This window comes from Acinonyx jubatus, chromosome A1 (genome assembly GCF_027475565.1).
Source record: "Acinonyx jubatus isolate Ajub_Pintada_27869175 chromosome A1, VMU_Ajub_asm_v1.0, whole genome shotgun sequence".
In the NCBI taxonomy this organism is placed as follows: domain Eukaryota; kingdom Metazoa; phylum Chordata; class Mammalia; order Carnivora; family Felidae; genus Acinonyx; species Acinonyx jubatus.
Window position 1 is genome coordinate 161426560 of NC_069380.1, and position 19658 is coordinate 161446217.

Below are 19658 nucleotides of genomic sequence, written 5' to 3' on the forward strand. Positions count from 1 at the left end.
TTTTAGGTCTTACCAGCCTCGATCCCTGTGTATTGCTGTGTTTATATAATATATAATTCATGAGAAAATGGTCAATTGTTGTACTTTAGCTTTGAAAGTAAAATTCCTTGATGTAATAATTTGGACCCATCAGATATTTCTTTGTTTTGGTTTACTTAATATTGTATCTTTTATATATAGCGCAAATATAATTGTTAGAAACATTCATTGGGCAGCATTTTAAACTTGAAAGGACTTTACCATTTAAAATCTTGTGTATTTTGTATGGTATGTTCATTGACTGTATTTGAAATAAATTAGGACTTAAACTTGCATCTGGCCTCTCTTAAGTCTTCTCTGCCTTCAGTAAGGTAGGTGGGATTACCAACTTAGACATTTATAGTTTTATATTAAATTGCCATCTGATGAATCAGGAGAGCATCCTTCTTCCTCTGATCCATTTTTTTGAAGCTGTAATACTTGGTCCTTGCATGTCATACACTGCGTATCTTGGCACTGAAAAATATTTTCCTCAATTTTTTCTTACTAGTTGTTTCAAAGATGATACTTTGTGTTATGTGTTGGAGTATGTTATCTTATCAAGTCTTTTTGGCCTAGATAGGATATATTTTAAAACATGAATGTTAATGCAAACATACTTCTTAGGACAACATAAAGTGTACAGGAAATAGATATTTTCTATTGGCAACAGACAGAAATTTCTCACTCTTTGGATATTGTAAACCACTATTGGAATTCTTCAAAATGTATCCTAGGAGGTCCAGGTCAAAGATAACACTCTTGCATTAAGAGTATTTGCAAAATTAAAGAATACAGACTTTTTAAAGGGAAACATGCACTCTGAAAGGGAAATAAGGTAAACCGTAATAGAAATGTTTTTCAGTTATATAGAGTATGTTCCATAGCATCTCATTCCAACAAAATGGCCTTTGGGAAAAATAAAATAGAACTTTAGCTCAAAGTTGTTGGTACTTTTCTGTTGAGTCAAAAAAAAGGGAGATGATGTTATACTAAATGGCTCATACTAAACTATTGAGTATGATTAAAATTAGCTAAATTTATCAATCCTTTGTGTATAATTGTAAGGAAGTTAGTAATTATAACCTAAATATGGTAGTAGTAGTAATAGTGTTTGCTATAATTGTACTGAAATTTGATCAGACTTAAAATGAATCATTTCAGTTTTGATATTGAACACACTGTTTGAAATATATGTCTTTGAAATAACTTGAGTCATCTTAGCATACTCTTCCAAATAGTAACATACATGATACAGTATGGAATGAGACCATCATTTAGTAGATGTGTCTAATAAAAAGGTAAGTTTCTATGGAAACTTAGGCTGGGCTGTGTTTTCCTTTTCAAGTTTGTTGAGTTGATCAAGGGAGACACTGCAACTTCTGAAAGGTTAGAAACCCAAAAGTTTCACTAGGTGAAGAACCTTAAATGTCAAGTTTAACCTGTTCTTTTCAAATAAGATTTAGGAGGGGTCTATCACTTATGCCTAAAAACCAAATTCTTTAAAACACTTTCATGTTTTGCCAGTCATTTACCCTTTCATATCTGATAGCATACATATAATTTTAAGAGTTTAAATATATCCAAAGACTTACTGATTCCAGAGAAGAATTCCACGGACACAGAAGAAATTATTTTCTTATAGTTAGTGCTTTATTCTACTTACAAATAAAAGTGCTGTAAAGTTATTTCACTTGAGAAGAAAAAACATTCTTCTGACTGAATTTTTATACTACCGAAAATGGGCTATGGCATTCACATGTTGACATTAGTGGGTCCATCAAAATGTCACCTCCCAGGTTATTTGAAGACAGATACCTAACCAAAAACCATTCAATGTCCATTGTAGCCTATATATTATTCTACAGGCCTTTGGGGACCACCAGCCTGTAAGTTAGAGAATATAAAGGTATGCCAAATACATATTTATACACATAGTCCATTTGATTCGCTAATGAGGTCAATCTGTCTCCTTGCGCTACACGTGGCAAATCTACTCATTACTGAGAGAGTAAGTACCCCATTCTTGTGAAAGATGTTGATTTGCACAAAATGTGTATTTGTATTCATTCCCTGAGTTGATAGATTGATCAGGGCTCTAATTATTCAGATAAATTATGCCACATCTGCTGATTTTAAAGTAAACCCTCCAACTCAACCTCCTGCCTTATTTTGGTGCTCTGGACAAAACAATTTATGTTCAGGTACTCCTCCAGGTTGTACTGATTCTTTTAATATTTTAAATCCCTAATAAATAAAAGCCATGAATCATTTCAGTTGTGCTAGCCACAAGTTAACAGACAGCATCTATGTTGGTCACACAGAGGATGTCAGATCCCCAATGGAAATAGAACACTTGTGGAGCAGGAAAGAAAGACCCCAAATGTCAGAAAGGCAAGTTCTATACCCATCAGTAGCTAAATAATAGAGATAGTTCTTCCTGGAGAATACAAACAATATTATTTTTACTTCCTATCTTAATACATTGGAAAGCATACAGGAAGATAAAGGTCAAGATATATTAATAAATGCTCCATTGGAAAGAAGGGATGACTTTTATTAAGGTAGTAAAAAAAGAGAGAGAGAAAAGTATTCATATGCTATAGGCTGAAAAAAAAATGTAGCTCTGTCACATTATTTATCTGATACTCTGTTTCTCCAGAAGGAATAGAAGTGGGGTGTTTTTGAAATTCAAATCACTGAAATTGCTAGCTATTAATTTTTGTCAGGATATTAACCTTGATTGGAAATTTTACTAGAGTTCAAAAGAGACAGCTCAGATCTATGAATCTATGTAGTACTGCCCAGCCTATGCTTACAAACACGCTTACCTTCTGCAGTATCCTTGTATATATTTGCTTCCTGTAGAACAAAATTTGGTGTAAGGCAAATGTACCTCAGACCTTATCTCAAAAGATGTAATTATGAAGACATCAGAAGAGCCTCATTGTATGACAGCTTTACCTATCAGGTTGTCCTGGATCGTACAACAATGAGACACATTTTAGTGAAGCTTTAATTAAGTCTGTGGGAGGGCGGTGGGGGCGGTTAAAACATAATGTTTATTTGACTGAGTTGTTAAATAATATTCATTTAAAAAGATATGGAATTTAAGGAAAAGTATAAAGAATCAAATAAAAATCATCCATTATCCCCAGAAATATGGATGTATATGGACATCTTTGTGTGAAATATATATTATATATACATTATTTTGATAATGTTTAGATCATATATGCACAGTTTTGTATCCTTTTTTTAAAATATTATATCTTGAATATTTCTTCCAACTACAGAAATTACTGGCAAGCATGATTTTTAATGCCTGCATAGTATGTGTATATTCCTACCTATACTGCTTTGAAAATAGCCTGTTTGCCTGTAGGTGAGCTAATCTGTTAATGAGTTAATTATGTCTGCCTCCAAGCAGAAAAACACTAATAGGTATTCAAAATGAACTGAAATGTTACTATCCTTTGAAAACACTGTAAGTGAGGAATCACCTGTATCTGTAATAAGTACAGTCAGCTAAACAGTACGACTCAATTAGACATTGATTCTGAGCGGAGGAAATGAATCCCAGGAGACTTCAGAATGAAAGGGTGGTGTTGAGGTTTCCCAGAGCAGACACATGAACATATCCTTTACTTATATCTTATGGTTGGCACTTCTAGGAAAGTAAAGTGTGTTTTGTAATTTCTCTATATTTCTTATGCGTATGACTTCTCATATACGTTCGCTATGCCTGTGGTACAACCTGAGCTTTCTTTCAACATTGTTTGGGTGAGGAGCTTGGGCTGAAACAAGGAAGCTTACCAGCTTCAAGCAAGCATCAATGCAACTACTATTAGGAGTGCTGATTTTGAGTGTTTCTCTCCTTTATAATTCAAAGTATAAGGTGCAATATTGAAATTCTGCATTGAATTCTGCATTCTGCAATGAAATTCTGAACATTGAAATTCAGTGTTAGTTGTATTGTGAAGATTTGATGTCTTAAAAAAAAATCATGGCAGAACTGAAAGTCAAAATCTACAATACCAGTTGTCCTTGTTATTATACATTATGCTCTAGACAGCATTGCTTTTGCTGCAGAAAGGGCCTTTTAACATGTTTTACTCGGTTTTCTCCAAACTCTTCTCATTGTAGTCTTTGTGCCCTCATATAATCAATCTTTCTATTCAAAGGTCAGCATGAGTGACTATATTCCCAAGGCAGGGAGAATATGACAAAAATACAATTTGTAGAGGGAAAACACTCCATGACCCCAGATAGTTAAAGGTCTTCAGACACCTTCTGTGAAACAGAATAATTTCACCCTGGTTTTATGCTAACAAAAATGAATTACCATTGGCATGTTTTATCAAATAAGCAGAATCAAGGGAACAAGGTTTCAACTTTAAAAGACAATAGTCTACTGCAAAAGCTTGTTAAAGTGACAGTTGGTAAACCATTTATAGAGGAGTGGAGCAAAGTCCGGGCTTAATCACACAATTTGTATTTCTTTGCTTTATTCAAAATAGAATACTTCATTCATCCCCTAATAAAGTCCAAATGGTTTTAGTAGCATCTTCTTGGCTAATTCTAAGCGCCCTCAGTGCCACTTTGCTGTTTGAAAGAAGTTACAATTCTTGTTTGTATTCCCATTCGCTAAAAATTTATCGGTTTGTTATGATTTATGAGCAGCTCACAAGTCTTTACATATTGAACTCATCTATCAAACACAATTCTAAATACCCCCAAGGCTCTGGGAAGCTGAGTGGATGCTGTTTGAATTGGTTTCCTAATAGCAGAATAGGCAGATGAGAATGATCATTTATCACACAGTTGTGCTTTCTGATATAGATCTGTGTGCATGGTAGTTGCAAAAGCCATCATCTGCTAACTTCTCCTTTTTTATATTTGTCTCATTTTCTTTGGAAAAGGTGCAGCAAGAAGCTCATTTCTGATTGTTCAATTCAGTAGGAGGAAAAAATAATAAAGTTCACTTCTTTTGAGATCCTTGAGCTGGTCATCATGATCATGCTTTATTTCTCTAAGGCTAGTGTGATAAATGTTAGTGTTAAGTAAGTGCTTAATAAACCAAATCAACTAACCAGAAAGGAAGATCAACTATGACTGAGTTACAAACCAAAAATATTAAAATCTGAAAAGAAATGCTTTTATTTCTCCATTCCTCATATCTCTGTCATTAATCAGTTACGTTGCACATTGCAATCTCACTAGCTTAGTTACTTGGCATATTTTGTCAGGGGTTAAACGCTGATGAACATCCTATTTACTTTCCATGTACCATAGAAATGACAGAGCAATAATGAGAGTTGTTTGGTTTGGGTAATAAAGGGCTAGTGGTATGTATGGGAAATAGGACTTCATAGTCTGAAGATTACCACAATGTTTCTGATTATTTTTTTAAATGCCTCCACAATTAAGATTTTTCGCTGTCTAGGAGCGCCTGGGTGGCTCAGTTGGTTAAGTGGCTGACTCTCGGTTTCCACTCACGTCATGATCTCACGTCAAGAGATCAAGTCCCATGTTGGGCTTTGTGCCAACATCACTTTGGAGCCTGCTTGGGATTCTTTCTCAAAAATAAATAAATAAACTTTAAAAAAATATATTCTTAAAGATTTTTTACACTGTCTAAAAGTAGAAATACTTATTTTTTTTTCCAATAATTTTAAAGCATTTTATTTAAAAAAAAAAACTCATGGGGCAATTTTTCAATGTATGTTTCTGTTTCATTTTGATCTCACTATATTCCTGAAGGTAAGCCAGAAAAGTTTTCATGTTGATGGCAGGGAATGTGAATGGTCCCTACTAAAGAAAAAAGGCCCACTGAGTCATGAAGTAGTTAATGCAAGCATACAACTTAACACATTGGGAGTTTAATTGGTAGTGTTTTAGATTTTCTTCTACTATGCTGTGTACTTTTTCCTGGCACATTAGCTGCTAGCACAGTTATGTTTTCCAAATCCAGACCCACTCAGCCAAATTACATAAAAGAACTAGAACATTTGTGCATTCTATAAGAATCAAAGTTTGAGTGAGAAAAAAATAAATGGACTCACTGCAGCCTAAAATCATCAAAGAAATATTTTTATTTCTACTGATGCAGAGGCAAAGGGTGACATTTTTAACAATTACTATTCATCCCATAATAATTTACTGGGTAGCTGCTGTGATAGGAATAGTACTAATCACTGGAAATATGACAATGTGTAAGAAATGAGAGATTTTTAATGTTTCCATAAAAAATCACATTTATCCCTTGCCACTTGTCCCTTCTCAGATAGTTTAAATGTACCATTTTTTAAAGAAAATCTTACAGAGTTTGATCATACTACACATAAGGTATATTAGAAGTGGGAAGTGAAAACTATTGAAGAGAACAGAAAACCCTCCTACTTTTTCAAACCAAAGGTAGCCGGTCATTATTCTTTAGGCCAGCTTTGTCAAATCACTATGGTATGGAGGTATTAACTAGTTTACAAGCATCTTATGTTATGATATGGAGAAGGCAGGCCAGCAAAGGACAAAAAGAAACTTGTTCAGTTAAAGAGCACACCCGGCACAAAGCTCAGAAGACAGTTCATTTAAATAGAAAAACAAATATAGTAAGATTGACAGATCTGAGGTAAATTCACAGGAGTTTATTAGCCACTATAGGGGAAAAAAAAAGTGGAACCTGGATCCAGTATAGTCATCAGTTAGAAGGTGTGCCCTTAATACAGGTTGCTCCTTCAAATCCCAGTTCAACTTCCTACCAGATGTGCAGGTTTGTACTGTACCATTGATTTCCTCATCTCAACTGAAGACAGTAAGTATTTTGTAAAGATGAAATGTGTTAAATCATATACAGCAACTCAGCAAAGCAACTAGGTAATGCAAAGCTCACAAAAAATTTTAGCTATTACTGTTGTCATGTGCAGTTTATAAAGTACTTGTTTATCCTCTTATCTCTGTCAACAATAGGTAGGGTAACTGTACATCCCAGTTTTTCCAGAATTGTCCCATTTTATACCTAGTATAAATTTTACCATTACCCTTTTTCTTCTCAAATATGTCCCAGTTTGGGAAAGAAATTATATGGTCATCTTAGCAGTGGGAGCCAGAATAAAATTAGAGAATACCCCTGAGAAGTATATAGATTGACAGAGCCGAGAAAAAGGTGGGGCATAAGCAAGGAGTGTCCAGGGAAGCAGGCTACCATGAATCAGAAGTCAGTTCCACAGAGGTAGAACAGCTTTAATACCATTACAGACAGATTTTGACGTTGAAGGCAGGGATGAAAATCCATTCTGAGGAAGGAGGGGAAGAGTCTTTAAGCATGCCAATCAGATGATAAGAATCCCAAATGAGTTCTGGTGGTAGGGAGGGAAAAAATGATGTTGACACATCAGCATTGATGAATCAGTTGATTCACTGGTGAGAGAGGGACGGATCCAGTTTTCTGGATTGATAGACCCAAAACATGCTTCATCATCAAGACAGATACTATAAAAAGATAAAGTATGGGGAGGAGATTAAGAGCTCAGTTTAGGACAGGTTGAGTTCAAAATTCCTATGAAACAGACATCTAGGTGGAAATTTCCACAGGGTGGTTTTATAAATCAATTTGGTATTAGGAGAGCTCCAGATATGAGGGTCATTTGTCTGGAGGCAGCAACTTAAGCCTTGTGAATGGCTGATATTTCTCAGCAGGAAGAGGCCTTAGCCAGCGGAGAGAAAGGATGCCAGGGACAGACCTCAGAAAACATTTTCATATGTTGGGCAGAGGAATATGAGAAAGCAAAGGTGACAGGTAGAGGAGATCTAGAAAGAACAATGTTATAAGCAGAGAGTTTCTGAAGGGACTTTCAGCAGTGCTACATGCCGCTGATAGGTTAAGATGGCTGTGGCAACTAAGAGCTCTTGAGCAACTCATGTGGAAGTCATACAGGGATGAATGAAGAAGTGGAATCAGATGCCTTTGGCTTGGGAAGGAGAGAGGATGTTGTGAGCAAGGATGAAGTAGCCTTGCACGGTCCAATATGGTAGACGCTAGCCACATGTGGTTATTTAAATTTGGGTATAAATTAATTAAAAGTAAAATTAAAAACTAAACTCCTCAGTCACATTAGCCACATTACAAGTTCTCAGTAGCCCCACGTGTCTAGTGGCGTCATGTTGGGCAGCACAGGAACAGGGTATTTCCATTATCACAGAAAGCACTGTTAGGCCATGTTGGAACTTGTAAAAGGAAAAGGGAAGGCAGAAAAGTCTGAAAGATAGACTGTGTCAGAGGAGGGTCTCCCTTGCTTCCATGACCCACTCAAGGTAAATGCAGACTGAGTGTGCTTTTATCCTGAGCCAAGCCTTTGGCAAAGAAGCTGAATTAGGAAAAGAAAAGAAAGCAAATAGGAAAGGCTCCAGAGGGTAGTGAGAGGGCTGGCATCCAGAACATTGGAGTAGGGATAGTTCTTTCTCCAAAAATAGACTTAAGAAAAAAGAGAGAAAGCGCAAATACAATTTACTTTGGCAAAGCGAGGAGGCAAATCACTACAACAGCCATAGTGACTTGAGAAAATATAGGGCTGTAAAGTTAAAGAGATCTTTTTTTTTTCTGTTAGGAAAATCCCAATACCTGTATATGAGATAAGAACTGATTTTTTTTTTTTAAGTTTAGGTAAACAATAGATGGAAACAGATGCATGTGCATGTTACAACTGGAATTTATGTCTTTTTTGCTGGTAATTAGCTACAATTTAGTGATACCTCCTTTATGATATACACCGAACTGGGCCTTGTACATTAACTTCTTTAAATCCACCAAAGAATTCTTTTTTTTTTTAAAGAACTTTTTTTTTCAACGTTTATTTATTTTTGGGACAGAGAGAGACAGAGCATGAACGGGGGAGGGGCAGAGAGAGAGGGAGACACAGAAACAGGCTCCAGGCTCTGAGCCATCAGCCCAGAGCCCGACGCGGGGCTCGAACTCACGGACCGCGGGATCGTGACCTGGCTGAAGTCGGACACTTAACCGACTGCACCACCCAGGCGCCCCTAAATCCACTAAAGAATTCTTAAAGGTAGTGGTCATTGTCTATATAATGTTAAGGCACAAAATAGCTACTAAGCGTCAGGGTTGGATTCAAATAAGAGTGTGCAGTATACCCCAGACACCGGGCAGTAACAATACAGTGAAAGACCTGTGGGCCATATGTGCACATAGCTAAGACCCCTAATTTGATAGTCAAGGAAGGCGTCTTGGATATAAGTAACACCTCAGTAGGATCTGAAGGCTTAGGAGCTAGTTGGTTACTGGGGAGCAATTGTCCCAGGAAGAAGAAACAACATTGTAGAGTGACATTGAAGGAAGGGGAAGTCCAATATGTGTGTAACATAAACTGAGGAGAAAGAAAGGAATATTGAGAAATGAGATTGGGGTAGAGACCCCACAACTTGCTCCATTAATTTTCTACTCCATCCACTGCACTCAAGGTTAGATATACCTGGCACAGAAAAATATTTAACATCTGAGGATTCCATATTTCCACTACCCCAGAAGCGAAAGAAAAACTCTCTAGTTTGTGTCTAAGAGCGTAAGAGATAGCCATCTAGTGGTCTCTCTCTCTCTCTCTCTCTCTCCCACGTCATCTCTATAAATGAGATGCAGCCCTAAATTTCATTTTCATAAGGCCAGTGCAATCTGTATGCAGCGAAGCCTAATACATTGCTAAAGGTTTACTTTCCTCACCCAATGATAACTGTAAATGATAATTTCAAAGGAACTGGAGTGCTGTGCATTTGATATTTTATCACAGCTTTTAGATTTTTACTGACAAACCTGAAGAACCATGCGTAGTTGCAAGTCTGTGTTCCTCCATCAATATTAGACTAATGACATGGATTCAAGTTTTAAAATTCTGGTTTTTACTCATTCCTGAAATAATCTTGTGTTTTATTTTCCATGTAAATGTTTCATTGCACAACAGCACATTAAACTATTTGTATTTAGTGTGAGGGCAGGTGAATTTAACAGTAATGAATTAATTTCTTCCCTGTGAGGCAAAATGCCACTGTGGCCTAACAGATTTGGTTGAGTTGTAATTTGCTTTGTTCATTTTACTGAGATTGGCCCTATTACTTGGTAATTATTTTTTGATTGAAGATTTCACCTGGGATAAGCCGCTTTCATGGGAAAGAATTGAAAGCTTTGAGTCATTAAGCCAAGACTATTTGTAAACATGACAGGATCTCTTAGCATCATTTTGGAAAGACTTCATGTCCCCTTGCACCAATTTTTTAATAATATATTCTTTAGTGGAATGCATCATAGCAAAACCGGTTATCATTTTCATTTCCTACTGGTCGTAAAAAAGATTTTGTAAATGTTAACTGATCATGCTGTAAATGTAATTAAAACTTAAACAGTAAGACTCCACGGTCATAACTAATTTCATTAGCAGCCCTTAGAATAGGGTGAGGGAAAAGAACTGAGTGTTTGTTCAACCTTGGGGTTTGGCTTAGAAGAGCAGATTTGTTTCTATCAAGAACGTAGACATGTTTCCAATTCACATAGTTGATGTAAATGGATTTAAAGCCATATAGGTAAATGATAAGGATTAAAATGCTTTGTGAACTTTCCATAGTCATATTTTATATCTCATAATGTTTTATAAATAATATTGTCTTCGTGATATCAGATGATCACATCCAAGTTTACTTTTTAGTACAGAAAGGCATGAAATACATCGTGATGAACCATTCCAATGATATTAGTTTGTTAAAATCTTTTTTGTTTGAAACTGATTTGAGGTATTCTTTTTTCACAAAATTATTTTTCTGGAACTTGTTCATTTCTTGTCTAAAATGAACAACTGGAGCTACACACAGTAGCACTGCTAACAAAATAATAATAACAAAACATGGGTGTTTTGCTTGCCAAAGAAATGCATATCTGTTACGTTTCTTGTGTTTTATAGCATATGCTGAAAAAATATACCTTTAATTTCTTGTGCATTATACTTTAATAGGCTTTTAAAGACAACTTCAAAGGGTTTTCCTTGAAGGTAGCTCTTTTCTGATGTGGCTGTTGATCATATTTTTATAAATCTGATGAACTGTAACTTCCAAATCAACCCGACTCTACTGTGAAAACCATTTACTGAAACATGCCATGCAATCACATGCACATCGTTTTGTTTCCACTAATATGCAAATAGAGGTTTTCTGGTGTTATTGGCTCCTGAGATCATAGAATGACATAGGTGGTATATAAAATGAAATGTGAAGCCTATTATTTTTTTCATTGTTCTGGAAAATCATCCTTTTTCCCCTGATGCTTAAACATCTGAGAGCAACCTTCTCTCTCACTTATTATGACGAATCAGGTGATGGTATTTTTAAGGCACAAAATTTTGTAAATTTTGCAATCTTATCAACCCTCCACCCCTTCTCTCTTCTCTTTTTTCCACAGGTGATTTCTATTCACTACTTTCCAAGCTGCTAGGAGAAAGGGAAGATGTTGTTCATGTGCATAAATATAACCCTACAGAAAAGGCAGAATCAGAGTCAGACCTGGTAGCTGAGATTGCAAATGTAGTCCAAAAGAAGGATCTTGGTCGATCTGATGCCAGAGAGAGTGCAGAGCACGAGGAGAGGGGCAATGCTATTCTTGTCAGAGACAGAATTCACAAATTCCACAGACTAGAGTCTACTTTGAGGCCAGCAGAAAGCAGAGTTTTGTCATTACAGCAGCCCCTACCTGGTGAAGGCACCTGGGAACCCGAACACACAGGAGGTGCGTTTAGGGCTTCTTTTAAAGAACAAACTATGAAATGCTACAATCCACATTAGCAAAATCTGAAGGGAATAAAAATGAATGGGTGAAAATACTTATCGATAAAAAAAAACTCATCAGAAAAAAACATTACTATGATTTGGGTTATCAGATACCACCTTTGTTTGAGGTTTTATTTTTGTTTTGGTCCAATACTTCATAAATTCAGCTTCTGTTCAGTTGATGAGCCAGAATTACCGGGACCAAAAATATCTAGATCGTGTTCGGAGAGTGGCACGTGAAATTCAGCATAACAAATTCTTACCAAATCAGTATTCTCTATTTTGCTCAATGGAAAGAAACTGAAAATTCAACCCCTGATCTGTAAAGTCTCAGTGTATGAAATGCTTATATGCTACGTCCTCTCAAAGGAATCTTCTATTTCCCAGCATTATTTTCCAATTGACTTGTAAAATATAACCATTTTTATGATTTTGATTTCTTAAGTTCCATTATGAATTACTATCTTAATTGAAAATTCAGTTTAGTTTTTTTTTTTTTTTCTTTCCTGAGGGGACCTCCAGCAACTCAGAAACGATCAGATTTATCTTTATTTCTAACCAGGATTCCTCTGGTTATGGCTTCCATAATTAGAGGACAATACCTTATTCCCTTCAGGTTTCTGTACCAGCAAGCTATGGATGCCTCATCTTTGTCTTTAATTGTATTGTGGCCTCTTTCATATTGATTGTGTTTCATGTTACTTGCTAATGTGGAAAGCCAGATAATACAGCATGTGGAGATAATCTCCAAAAAAGTAACAGATATGGGTGCATGGCAGCTGTCCATGCGTGGGCTGGAATGGCTCAGGCTGCCAGCTTGGTGTTTTCAAATACAGCTTTGCAGTAAGCCATAAATTATTCAACACCCAGCTGATTTTTATTTATAATTGAAAAAAAGTTAGCATGTGGTGCCTTTTGCTCGCACAGAAGTTTCAAGCACTGTCCATTGGGTCTGGTCTAATACTTTCTATGGGGTGTACTGGGACCCAGTTTTTTACATCTTCATACTTAAACAGAGTCAGCCCTGCTCTAACTCCTAAATTTATCTAATGAAACTATTTCTCAAGAGGGTTTCCTAGACTCCACTGCAGTAGAATCACCTCACCTAAGGTGCTTATGAAAAATCTAGACTCCTGAATACTACCTAAGAACAACTGAATTGACATTTCCAAGGGTGGTGCCTAGAAAATCTGCAGTTTATCACGTCCCTATCCATTTCATAGACAGACTTGAGTGTCTTTCTGAACCTCTATATTAAGGACAGCAAATGGTAACCCATACGACATGAAAATATAAAAGGCAGAAGGGCTTCTTTGGCAAGAGTACAATTCTATTCAAGTGCGAAATGTTAGAGTTGCAATATATTTTATCCCATGACTTCTCTTTGTTACCTTGGATTTGAAATAATATTGTGGTTCTTATAATTTACCTATAGGTATCATAAGTATGCATGTAAAAATCATAGTTTGACTTAAGGCATTGTATTCCTAAAACCTAGTTAGCTTTTCTAAGAAAGAAATATTTAAAATACCCCAAATACATTTACTTGCCAGATCTCATACCTTATAGGGTGGTCAAAATGGCAGTGTCCAGGAGTAAAATGTTACTGCAGGATCTGGGTCAGGAAATTTCCTTTCATTTAAAATATGTGGGTAAACGTCACTGAATTAAATAAAATGATGAGTCATAGAAACATACAGCACAAATCCTCATTATAGAAAGAAAATGTGCCTGTGTTTCCTTTCTGCAATGATTTATTTTAGTGTTATTTCACTACTCTGATTGAAAAACCTTTTAAACGTTAAATGTAAAATAGCAAAATTCATACTTAGGTAAGCTATTTCTGAAAGTCTTTTTCTTTTCACCCTTCTGTCACTGTTTACAGCACAATATAAAACCTAACCTTAATTGAAAATGTTTCATTCCTTTGTGTAAGCCAGAGAATGCCCTATCCTCAGGAAACTTCCATTTGCAAAAAAAGAAAGTAGGCATTATTAGCATGTAACACCCTGATAAAATACATTAGTAGTCTAATTCATGTATATTTCCCAGGGTATGAGCAAGGGGGATAAATTTGATGGATAATCTCCCATTGTTGTTCTCATAGCCTTTTCTTTACTTCAGACAAAGCTGAGAAGGGGACCCTATAATAGTCTGGAGGAACTAACTGTCTCCCTAAATGCCTAATTTGCTGTAAGGAATTATATTACCTTCAAAGAAGAAGGTAGTTTTTCATATGAGATTATTACTCAAACAAAAATGCGAGGCTATGGTGTTGCTTAATGTCATAGCTCCTACTCATTTCAGATGCCTTTGAGACCTATTTTAATTTTTAAATGAAGAAACTGAAGCCTAGAGAAGTTAACCCATTTCAGTGAGGTCACAGAGTCTGAATTTAAAACTTCGACTTTATAACTGAATTTAAAACTAGAATGCACACTTCCTAGTTCTTTACACTTCATTACAGTCTTGCTCAGAACACTGAGCTAACTTGTTCGCCCAGTTCAGATATGCCTCCCTGGAGCTCTGGGCCATCACTGCTGACAAGCTGGAGGCTTCCGCTCAGGACTCTATTCTAATGTCCACAGTTCATGGCACTAGCACAATCCAATACAGGAGCATTTTATGCCACAGCACTTTGGATTTCATTGACTGGACCATACTTTGGAACTACAATACAGTAATGTATCCCATCCAGCTGATTTGAGAGGTCACAGGTGAAATTATTGGATCGGCTCAAAAATCTGGATGTGACTATGTGTGGTAGGCCCAGAACTACCTCATGGTTTCAAAAACACCATTTTGTGGACTTTTAGATTTGTCTGAATTCCGCTTAGTTCCATACCTTGGCAGCTGCCTTTAAACTTGAATCCCCACCTCATAATGGGATGAGCATCATTGGACACAGCTGCATGAAGAGCACAACCAGAATGACATTTTCCATCTTTGCTATGAAGCCTTTAGCATTCCCGAGAACAAGATGGTTAATTATTGTGTCTTCAGCGTGTCTCTAAGAGCACAAATATCCACAAATAGCACCTCTTTCTAAGTCTTGTCTTCATGACCTGTGGTGAGTCTGTTCTGAAAACTCTTGTCCCAACAGTTGTGAGAACAACATTAGAAACAGGGAAATTTCCCGGACAGGTGCAGCTAGACTAGCACAGAGGTTTTGCAACTATTGTTGGAAAGGACGTGCCTCACATAGGAAGCTATAGCTGCAGTCTCCACACAACGTACACACATGCACGCACACAACACACACATGCGTGCGCTGCGCGCACACGATTCAGCTCACCCCAGAACAGTTCTGCATTTGGCCAAAATAAAATCTGAAAACCATTCCACGCAGGTTGTATGCTGTGGATCACTTCAGACTCTGGAGCCTGACTTCCTGGCTTTGAATCCTAACTACACCACTTATTATGTGGTCCGTAGGAAAAATTAGAAAAGAAATTCTCTGGGCTTTAGTTTTCTCATCTGTAAAAATGAGGATGATAACAGTACAGTCCTCATAGGGTTTTAGTGAAGGTCAAATAATACTTCCATGTATGCCAGGTAATGCATGGAAAGGGCTTTGAACAGTTTCTGGCACACACAAAGTATTAAATAAATGTTGTAATACATTAACAATTCATATGATTATAATTGCCACCGTTAACATCATGTCGGATTAGGATTTCAAAATTTTAAACACCAAAGCAATAGGAGTAAATGTTAATTACTATAACTTAAGCAGCACCCATGAGAGAATTTTCTTGGAAAGTGTAGGAAAGCTGTAAAATTTGGCACTCTGATAAATTCAGAAAATGACTTGGCAGTGTTCTGTCGTAATGGCAGTGTGTGGCTCTCAAATCTCTGATCACTTACATTGACCTGCCTTGACGTTTTCCTGTGATACATGATGTACAGTGTGGAAATATTCGACTAGGTAAACTGAGAAGCAAATACACTCTTTTTTACACCTAACATCATTTGTTTTTTTACCGTTAATTTGATATTTATATTGAGACAATATTCGTAGGATAGGAACAAAATCCTAGTCTTTATTCTAGTGGCCTTCTGGAAACCACACTCACTGAAAAATAAATCTAAAACTATATTCTCAGTGGCAAATTTGATTGGAATGCTATTTGCTAGCATATGGAAGCCTGGTTCAGCATATATTGTATACCTGTGAACGGAAAATAATATCTGCATGTGTGTGATGCTTATCAAAGTATTCACAGATTCTTAATCAACTCAGAGTCTATATTTCAGTCATATGCTTACTTCTAGGTTCACATCTTATAGAATTACCAGGTAAAATAAGGCATTCAGTTGGCTTAAATTTCATCCCTGGAGGGAAGGAGACTAATAAAGACAAACATATACATAGCCCTCACTGTGAGCCAGGCTAAGTGTTTTAGGTGCATTAACTTATTTAATCCCCATAACAACCCTATTTATAAACCCTTTTAGAGAGGAAGAAACAGCCACAGAAAGGTTAAGTCATGTGCCTAAAGTGCCATAGCTGAAGGAACCAAGATTTGCTCAAGTCTTGGTTTTAATCACTTTGTTATTCTGCCTCACAATAATATAAAATGATAGATAGATAGACAGATAGATAGATAGATGAGAGAGAGAGAGAGAGAGAGAGAGAGAGAGAGAGAGAGAGAGATAGGAAGGCAGGCATGCAGGAGGGAAGCATGATGACAGGTTTTTTTCCCAATCATCCCGTCGTCTCATCTACACTTGTAGTAACTCTTGGTGTAGATTACTTTTGATCATACTTTCTCAGTCAGCATCCAAACATTCTGACCAAGTCGAAGATCTCATTTGCAATTAAATTTTAAAAAGAAAAGAAATTCTGCTAATGCTTTTGGCCCCTATGTCTAAATTCTCTTCCTCACTTCATCCTCATTAAATGAAACACTGTAATTTAATCCTTGTTTTCTTTCTGACTTGGTTATAAACATTTCTCATCTGTTTTCAGTTAATTATCGCTATGGCCGGCACTTCTGATGAGTAACAGTCTCTGCCCAAAATAAGTCACCTTTCCTCACTAGATGAGAATTCCCAAGTGTAGAAAAAGCAGCCATTACATTTTGTTCTTGTTGAAGTCATCTAGTGATTTCACTAAAACTAATCTTTTAATTACGTAACACTGAAGTCACAGCTCTGGGTTTAAAATTAGTTTTTTTTCTTAACTTTACTTAATTCTGTCATTTCTTCTGTACACAGATAAATGAATGCCCTTTTAAATGCATATTAATAATTTCATATGAAAGTAGCATTGATCACTACATTAATCTCTTTCTTGGAAAGGTATAATTCATTAATTCTTAGTGATTTATTGATATAATTTTAATAGTAATGTTTATTTTTTTCTGAAGGTCGTTAACTTTTTTCTAAATATATAGAATATGAGGCTGCACATTGACCTTTATAATGAGTGCAAGAATTCCTCCGAAATAATCCTATTATTTGACATCTGAATTTAGAGCAGCTGACAGAGTTGGGAATGGCTTGCCAAATGTCATGCGTAAGAAATTTGTATTAATTTTCAAATTAAAACTGAAAGGCTGCAACATTAGTCATATACTGAATCGCCTCTTAAATGAAAGCTAAGAAAAATCTGAATTCTTAATTTTTAACTTCTCCATGATTGAAAAAGTTAGGTTTAAGTTAGAACCCAAATATATTTTATCATGTAATTTCTTTAATAAGGATTTGAAATAGTTCTTAATTGGGGTTTAGAAAATAATCAATCTTGACATTGACAACTAAAGTCTGGCCCAAGCCCACAGTTCCTTTCCTGTGAAGTGAGAAAACGACCTGGGATGACCCAGTACTGTTCTGACATTCTATGACTCTCATGTAGCGACAGGCAGGGAGTGGAGAAACATGTTATTGACTCCATCCATATACCTAGACCACTAGTCCTAAAAGACTGCTTTGAATCTTGATCATCTAATCTTAAAGGGAACAGCTTTTAACCACCTAATAATGAAAAAGATGGTGACACTGGAAGCAAAAACATCAATTAACTGAGCTAATGTTCACAGAGGAGACATGAACTCAGTTTTTCTGTAACTATTTTACAATTTCTAGTTAACCTGGAGACCTAGATCCTGAGAATGTTGAGGTCTTGGGTTGGTAATCTTAAAAGTGTGTGATGGTATTTTTAAATGAAATTTTAAATAGTATAACCTCTCTAAAAATTTTGCCATGCACAAAGTAGTTCTCCTTTGCATTGACTCAGTACTCACAGTGTATATATTTCTTCTTACATATTTCCTTACATATTACCTTTACTGTTTTGAAAATTCACCAAACCTATACATTTTAATAATATGTTCTATTTACACTATTTTTCCTTCTTGAAAATTTCCAACCAAACGGACTCTCATATGTGACAAAATATGCTGTTAACAACCTATCAGTCAAGGCTTTTAGCAGACTTTTGAGTGCTTACCAATCTAAGGTCATTGGTAATTGGGGTCATTCATAGCCAGTTTAAAGTTGATTGTGCAGTATTTCCAATAGTTAATGAAACTCACATGTGTCCCGGTTTGTTTATTTTGGACGCTGCATCTATTTTTTATCAGAATTAGTATCTCTGGACCTTCATGAGCACCTAGCTTCCAGTACCTGCTGGATGAACCACTGAATAGAAATGTTCTAGGAAACATATGTTTATTTTCTTTAATAAAAATGATTAGCCAATTAGCATTTTTATTGAGTCTCTTAACGTCTTCAGCAGTGTGGGGAGTAAAAAGAGGTAGTACAAGTGAAATATAAGATTATAAGGGTGCTTAAGTGCCGGTTGACAACATAAATAAGTAGACTGGACCACAGCATTCTGTTTAGTGTATTTATTAGGCCATAACAGGCAGCCAGGTGCTGTGTTAAGACTTTACAACAAATAGTGAATACGACACGATCCCTGCCCTCAAGAAGTTCCATCTGGGTGCAGTAGTTCTGGGCACTGAGAATCTGATGAAAAGCAGCTAAATATCTGTGTTATCATGAGGTTCAAGGTTGCCTTGAAGACCATCCGGACTCTTCAGGAGCTGATGAATGAGCATCGAACAATGACCACCAAATGGACAAGCTGTAACGGAGATGGGAGTGAATGACATACAACCTGAGAACTTTAAAATAATTGAAAACATTTTCTTTGGGGGATGATATATCCATCTGTTGATCTATCTAGACATCTCTAATTGTCATGCTTATACCACTGCTTCCAGATTTCACTTTCAAAAACACAGTTTTAATCATGCCACCCCATGCTTAGAAACCTTCACTGGCTACCAGTCGCCTGTAGCAGCAATTTGCATCCTTTTTTCCTATTATGACAAACGTGATAGATGATGAATGTTATTCATCTGAGCAGCCCCATTCACATCCACTGCTGTGCCCAGAATTGTTTGCAAATGTAAGCGTGCCAGCTGTAACTCTGTCCCCCTTCTCTTCAACTCAAGAAGGCGTATCAAAACACGTGAGTGAGAATGACATTCTCATGGGCCCTAATATATTTCAAAAGTAAATTATTCCAAACTCTGTGCTTTACTGATACTAATAATATACTTGCAGCATGCCTCAAAATTAATCTTCGTATAGATCAAGACACCACAGCTCAGACTGACATTCATTCGTTGTTAAATCCATACTCTGTCATATGGTATACAATATATTTTCCAGTCTAAACTAGATCTCCAGGTCTGTTAATCCCGCCTTTCGCTCCCCTAGCCCCACCTGGACACAGAGAGGTATCCTTTCCAGATTATTTAAAGATCTTGAAAAACATTCTGCAATTGTAAACATCCTCGCTTTTG

At 36.4% G+C, this 19658-nt stretch overlaps 2 protein-coding genes across 15 annotated transcripts in view; one reads left to right on the top strand and one right to left on the bottom strand.

Annotated features, from left to right (window-relative positions):
* The window catches only part of PAM (peptidylglycine alpha-amidating monooxygenase), a 283688-nt gene that overhangs the window by 219452 nt on the left and 44578 nt on the right, over positions 1 to 19658 (top strand). For 8 of the 14 annotated variants that reach the window (XM_027037064.2, XM_027037072.2, XM_027037091.2 and 5 more), the window contains one exon: positions 11474 to 11797. The exons of the other annotated variants lie outside the window; for them this stretch is intronic. In XM_027037064.2, the coding sequence (XP_026892865.1) occupies positions 11474 to 11797 (324 nt within the window). The remainder of the gene's footprint in view (positions 1 to 11473; positions 11798 to 19658) is intronic. 14 annotated transcript variants of the gene reach the window in all.
* GIN1 (gypsy retrotransposon integrase 1) overlaps positions 12248 to 19658 on the bottom strand; it is an 84881-nt gene continuing 77470 nt past the window's right edge. The window contains exon 13 of the mRNA XM_053225402.1: positions 12248 to 18931. The gene's annotated coding sequence lies outside the window, so the exon portion shown is untranslated. The remainder of the gene's footprint in view (positions 18932 to 19658) is intronic.